We start from the raw sequence: 7,500 nt of genomic DNA on the forward strand, positions 1-7,500 counted from the left end.
TGGACTGCAATGTTTTGTACAGTATTGTATTGCACCTGCCTTGTACTGTGCTGTATCAATCTTTACATTGCAACGCCACCCCCCCCCACCCCCACCTCCCTCCCCCTCCTGTTTTACTGTCAAAGTGGATTTTTCTACAGAATTATATAGGGAAACTGTCTAGTTGCCAAGTGCCTGTGTGGGAAATAAATCCGGAATTAGTCGGGTGTTAAACCACAAAGGCCACCGCTTCATGGAATTCAAAAGTTACCGCATCAGAGAAAACAACAGCCACCCAAAAAGCTTATCTGACCTGGAACTAAAGGGTACAATCCATTCAGAAACGGTGGAAAACAACTCGAATCAGCTCTGTGGCTGTGTGGCTGCCCTACAACCCACCCTCTTACCCCCAGCACCCCCGACAAAAACAAACAACCCCCCTACACCCCCCACCCCCCCAAAAAAAATTAAAAATTAAAAAAAACCGGGGGAGGGGAGGAAAAACAGAGGGGGGGGGGGATAAAAAAAAAGAGATGACAGGCCCTTCTGGCATCAGACAGCAAAATGGCAGCATGACGATGGACAGTGAAACACGAACGAAATAATAAAACAAGGATACAACACTAATAATCACTCAGTTCCAAACCACCGTTATCTTCCGAGAAACCAATCACAAATGAGAAACGGAACAAGCCAAAATGATATTCTGATCAAACAGGAGAAGAAAGCTAAAAATGCCGACATATACTGCCTCGATCTTGCTTTCAATCTACACAATTAACGAAAAACCGTCCAACGATGAGCAAGGCTGCAGCGCTATGAGGCAGTGTATTGTTGCCTCCTAGTTTGGGGCCCATTGCACCCTCACAAAAGAAGCTACAAGTGTATGAATTCCCGTTGCAGTGGAAAAAACCCATTGTTCATACAACTCTTATGTTGCTGCTGGACCCACTGGAAGATTATGTCAGTCTCTGGTGACAGCCGAGTGTCGGGCCCGTCTCTGATATTACGCCTTTATTGTTGTATGATAGTCAGTCGTGTCCGACTATAACCATCAGGACAGCAGAGGAGGCAACAGCTGTCCTGAGTATCTGGGCTAGAATCTGACTTTAGAGGACAGTGTCTTGCCCAAGTTACATCCCCACTCTCTCGGCCAAGAGGGTTTTTAGGATAGTCGGCGTTGAGATGGTTCCCAAAGGCCAACTGGCCCCCAAGGCTGCAGCACAAAGAGCCAATGCAATCTTGCCTCCTAGTTTGAGAGTCATAGTCCTTCACAAAAGGCTAACCTGTAAATGACTTCCCACTGCAATGGAGAAGCCATTGATCATACAGCTCTCACTTTGCTGTTGGCTCAACTGTAAGCTTGCTTATGTGAATCCGTGATATAAACTGAGCGTTGGGCTAATTCATTGTTGTATTAAATAAACAACGGGTCTGACCCCAAATCTGACCCCCCCTACCCCCCCCCCCCAAAAAAAAACAAAAACAAAAAAACAACCCCCAAAAAACAACAACAAACAAAACAAAACGAAAACGCCTAAAAAAATGTAGAAGGGACGGAACTCTGAGATGGATCAAAACCAGTTTCAGTTTTAATTTGAAGGCGTCAAAGCGTGCGGAGTGATTGATACAAACTACACCACATCTGCTTTAAAAAAAAAAAAAAAGAAGAAGAAAAAACAAACAAACAAAAGCAGATACCTGACCAACGAATGAACCGAAACGCCCCAATTAAGCGACCTGCGAGCCAACCAGAAATACGTATCAAAATGAAACGAGAGAAATTGCTGGATCAGGCGTGAAACTGACCCACAGAGAGACATACATACATACATACATACAGACAGACAGATCCCCCAGACGAAACCTACACACCCACACCCCCTCTCTCCCGCACACCTGCCTCCGTGGAGAGGGAGGTGGGGACGCTTCAACTGAAGAGGAAACACGTGGAAACAGTGTTGGTGTCTGAGGGTGCATGTGTGTGAAATGCTTGTGTCAGATGTCGAATGTACGGATGTATGTGTGCAGATTTGGGGCCAATGTGATGCGAGACTATGATATTGCCTGTGATGAGTTTACATTATATGTGTGTGTATGTATATGTATGTATGTATGTGTGTGTGTGTGTGTGTGTGTGTGTGTGTGTGTGACATACACATACACACACACACACACACACACATATATATATATATATATATATATATATGCGTGTCTGTGTATGTATGTATATATATATATATATATATATATATATATATATATATATATATTTACTTAGTTTGAAGTATGTAGGTTTTAGCTAGCGTGATGTGAGATAGTCTGAAGTATGTATTTTAGCAAATGTGATGTGAGACTATGTCTATTTATTAATTTAATTTAATCTAATTTTGTTTTATTTTCATTCTATTTTAGTCTGTGGCCTTTCATGCCCTGCTCTCATGGTGACCTCATTTTGATACCCCTCCACTTCTGTGCTTGGGGTGAGTCCTGTCAATGTCTTCAGTGTCGGCAGATTCATGGGGTTTATTGTTTGAGAGATGTGGTGGCGGTCTCCACACTGGGAGGTACGCTCACTCAGCCTGGCTCCGCGACTAAGCCATTATTGTCGTTAGTAGGGGGCGTGGTAGGTGGTGTCCTAAGTACGTTGAATCAGAACAGACACCACTGAACACCACCGAAGTGACTCAGCAGCATTGCATGGTCTCCTCTGGTGTGTGGCCTCCTGGAGAACTAACATCGCTGGTTCTCTGCGGACTACCGACGCTGAACTGTGACGGACGAACCCGGGTGTGGCCGTGTATGGGGGAATCTAAATGAGCGGCGTGGGAGTAATTCCACTGAAACGGTACAGATGATGGGGCAGGAACCCCCCCCAAAAAAAAACAACAACAAAACAACAACAACAAAACAAAAACAAACAAAAAAAAACAACAACAAAAACCAGTGTGTCCCTTTTGGTGATGATCGTGAAGCAATATTGACCAGCAGCGTAACCTAACGCGCTTAGTCAGACCTTGAGAAAAAAAAGAAAAGAAAAAAAAAAGTAAAAATATATTTTTTTTAACCAAAAAAAAAAGAAAAAAAAAAAAGAAAGATAAATAAAATCAATAAAATAATAGATAAATACATAAAAATACTACTACTACTAATATTTAAAAGGTGCAAAATCTTGATGAAGTCAACTCTAGGCGCGTGCGCGCGCGCACACACACACACACACACACACACACAAATGATGGTGATGAATGTGAAGCAATATTGAGTGTGTCCGTTTTGGTGATGAACGAAAAGCAAGAAGAAGAACAACAACAAGGACGAGAACGAGAATAAGAAAAAACAAGTAAAAAAACCAAACCAAAACAAAACAAAACAAAAAACAACAACAAGAAGAACATGAACACTTCACTCTTTCTTTGTAAAAGAAGCAGACAATGCCGTGAGGTGGTGGTGGTGTGGGCGTGTGTGTGTGTGTGTGTGTGTGTGTGGAGGGTGGGGGGTGGTTTACACTCACAATGGAGATGATCTGGCTGAGGGCGAGGCTGAAGTTGATCTGCAGCGAGTGGTTGACCTCCACCACGGGCCGCACCAGCGGGTTGTAGCCGTCCTTCTTGAACAGGTCGTACACCAGCCGCTTCTCGTTCTCCCCTGCACACACACACACACACACATAAACCGTTGTGTTGTATTGTGATGTGCTGAGTTGTCTTGTGTTGTACTGTGTTGTTTTGTTTTGTGTTGTGTTGTACTGAGTTGTGTTGTTTCGTGTTGTGTTGTATTGTTGTGTCGTTTCGTACTGTGCTGTGCTGTGTTGTGTTGTGTTGTGTTGTTGTATCGTGTTGTTTCGTGTCGTGTCGTATAGAATAGTACACACAGTACAGTATGGTATACACAGTATAGTGTAGTGTGGTAGAGTATAGTGCGTAGTGTGGTATGGTATAGTAGAGCAAAGTATAGCATTGTACTTCATTGGACTGGACTGGATTGGATTGGATTGTTGTGTAGTATTTTATTGAATTGTATTGTACTATGCCAGTCAGTATTGTGTTGTGTTGTATTGTATTGTATTGTATCGCATGTACCTCTTTTGTCACAACAGACTTCTTTGTGTGTAAGGCGGGCTCCCCAGGGACAGTGCATCGCTACAGAGCTGAGACACCCTTTTTCTCTCCTTTTTTTTCCTGCCAGCAGGTGCATCAATTTTCTCATCAAAGTGGATGTTCCACAAAAATTTACCAGGGGTCAACCTTTTTGTTGCATTGGATTTTTTTTTTTTACGTGCGAAAAGTGCATGCTGCATACGGGACCTCAGTTTACCGTCTCATCCGAATGACTAGCGTCCAGACCACTACTCAAGGTCTAGTGGAGGGAGGGAAAAGACTGGCAGTGTGTGGGGTTCAATCCCGTGCACTCAGGTAGATTCTCTCGCTTTGTGGATTTTTCTGGCCTTCAACTCTGTACACTCCATCTCGCTCTCTACGATCGGCTTCGGATCCACTCTGTTTACGCAAACCCAGATTCAAACACTCCACTGTTGGACGCCGTTCTTTCTCTGTCTCTGGACACTGCATTTGGAATGAACTTCCTCTTTCGCTTCGTCAGGTCTCCGCACTCAGCTCTTTCAAGTCTGGCCTTAAAACCCACCTCTTCACAAGATAGCCTCCCCCCCCCCACCCCCCGCCTCTTCCTTGTCTTCAGTTTCTTCAGTTTTTAGAGTTATGCATACGTGTGAATGACTGGTGTGAAAGCGCTTAGATTTGTCTCTGCACAAGATTCAACACTATATAAATACTATCATTCATTCTTATTATTTCTACGCCTTCACAACACTCAGATATCAAGTTGAGTCAACCTTTAACTCCTTTTGGTGTATGGTGGATTACTACTTCGTTTAACAAACACCATGCCCTTCTCTTTTCTTCACAAAAAACACGCACACGTGTGTATACTAAATTATATATCGATATCTACCTATCTATCTATCTATCTATCTATCTATATGTCTATACCCCCCCCCAAAAAAAAAACAACAACAACAAACAAACAAAAAAAAAAAAACACGCGATGGTGCACACACACACACACACACACACACACACATACATTAACAACATCGAAGCATACACAACCCCCCCACACACACAACGCACACATACATCATAATCAGCAACAGCTGGCTATAGGCCGGGCCCGTGTAACAAATTAACTTGTAATCCGCGCTGTTGTCTCTACCATTCAATATTCTCCATCCCGAATTAATATAAATAACGGCAGAATATTTATGAATCCTTCCTCCCTTATTTTCCTCAGGGAAGCACACAGATCCGTACTGACTGAAGGAATCCGTCGGGTCATAGACTGCTGTTTTTATGTATATAAAATAACATTTTGAGCTTTTCACCTGGAACTGTTGCGTGCGATCATATGCGCAGAATATTTATTTATGCCCCGAACTTAATCATTCTTGTGCATAGGCGTACGCATGCTAACGTACACACGGACATACACCACACACACACAGATACTGCACGCGCGCGCGCGCACAAACACACACACACACGCGCGCACACATTCAAGCGCGCGCTCTCGCTTCCATCTCCCTTTCAAACATACAAACACACGCCCATATAATCATAAACATGCATACAAGCAAGTGAAAATATGTCGATGTTGCAGAAATACTCGCAGTTGTGGATCGAAAGCACATTCACCCATGTACACGCGCACGTGTTTAGATATGCATGTACACACTGAATCGCTGATATTACGAACGATGCTTCAGCTTAGGTACTTACGCGTAATCGTGATCGTGCGAGTGAGCACACACACACACACACACACACACGCTCACACACACACCACACACACACGCACGCGCGCTCACATACGCTCGCTCGAACGCACACACGCATGCATCCACAAAAGTGTGCGCATACATATCCAAATTTTCTCTCTCTCTCTCTCTCAGGCGTGCGTGACATCGCTCATAAACAGACAGCCAGAGAGACAGATAGATAAACACACACACACACACACACGCACGAGACATAGAACACTGGCATAAATCAATCCGTTTTCTTGGCAGAGTTGCGTCCTTTTGGGAATTTATATCGTCTGGGCATAATCCGTAAACCGTACATTTTTTTCTTTCAGTGTTAAAAAAAAAAAAAATCCAGCAACATCCCCCCTCCCACCCCACATTTCTTCTCTCGAATCTAGAACTCTGGAAGGACCAGCATGGAATGCGGTCCCCCCCCCCCCCCAGCCCCTCTCTTGTCCAACCCCCCCACCCCCTCCTCCCCGCTCCCACAACTCCCAATACTTTCCCAAAGATTCAAAGGACTATGTGTGTGCATTATGCTGTTACGTATGAGAACTGAACTCTCTCTGTCTCTCTCTCCAAAAATGCTTTGATATGTGTAATAAAAAGATTATATATGTAAAACAATAATTAAATTCCATTTATTCTTTTAGCTTTCTGACTGTCAAATACAACCAATAGTGCAATATGGATCTGAGTTATGGGGGCTGAATAATGCTGTTTTTCACTATGAATCAGTTCATTTGTTGGCTTTAAAGAAATTTTTGGAGTAGATATGCGAACGCCAAATGACCTTGTTTATGGTGAAACAAACCGATATCCTACATATATAAACTCTGTTGTGAATTGTATTCGCTTCTGGATCAAACTTGTTCAAATGGAAGATAGCAGAATACCGTCTAAGGCTAATAAAATGTTGTATGATTTAGATATCAAGGGAAAGAAAAGCTGGTTAACTAAGGTTCGTCTTTCTTTGTTTGAATATGGATTTGGCTTTGTGTGGATGGAAACAGGGTGTTGGAAGTGTTAATGGTTTTATATCTGTTTTCGCCAAAGGCTAATCGACTGTAGATGGCAAACTTGGAATAATCATATTCATACCAGTGAGAGATTTGATATGCACAGAATCTTCTGTAGTGAACATGATTTAAAACCTTATCTACTGCAAGATATGGACAGGCACCTGAAATCTATAACAACGAAATTTAGATTAGGAATATCAGAATTGACAATGCATCGCTCCAGATACAAAACTTCTAGTACAAATAATTTAGTCTGTCCTCTGTAATGAATCCCAAGAAAACGAATTACATTTTGTTCTTTGTTGCCCAGTGCTTGGAAATATTCATAAAATGTTTATAAAAGCAAAATATTACAAACATCCCTCTCTGTTTAAATTAATGTCGTCAAGCAACAGTAAGGACGTTTGTGATTTTTCCTTGTTTTTGTATAAGGCTTTCAAACTCAGAGAAATAGCCACCTCGTGAAATGAATATAATTATGCTTTGTTATCTGCATTTCTACTTGTTTGCTTGTGTTGTCTTATTGAGTTGCATAATGTTCACGTGAACCCCTTCACATGGGGCTGAGGCCTGTATGTGAATAAACCATTCCGTTCCGTTCTGTTCTCTCCCTCCATACTGCTGACCGTGAAGACCTGAACGAAAAGGACCGCAGAGGCTGTTCGCCTTCAAACA

General features: G+C 42.6%; 1 protein-coding gene across 2 annotated transcripts in view; it reads right to left on the reverse strand.

Moving 5' to 3' along the window:
* The window catches only part of LOC143296944 (acetylcholine receptor subunit beta-like 1), a 138,176-nt gene that overhangs the window by 9,480 nt on the left and 121,196 nt on the right, over positions 1-7,500 (reverse strand). For both annotated transcript variants that reach the window (XM_076608987.1, XM_076608986.1), the window contains exon 2: positions 3,497-3,630. In XM_076608987.1, coding sequence (XP_076465102.1) covers positions 3,497-3,630 — 134 coding nt within the window. The remainder of the gene's footprint in view (positions 1-3,496; positions 3,631-7,500) is intronic.

This window comes from Babylonia areolata, chromosome 22, assembly GCF_041734735.1.
Source record: "Babylonia areolata isolate BAREFJ2019XMU chromosome 22, ASM4173473v1, whole genome shotgun sequence".
Classification (NCBI taxonomy): Eukaryota; Metazoa; Mollusca; class Gastropoda; order Neogastropoda; family Buccinidae; genus Babylonia; species Babylonia areolata.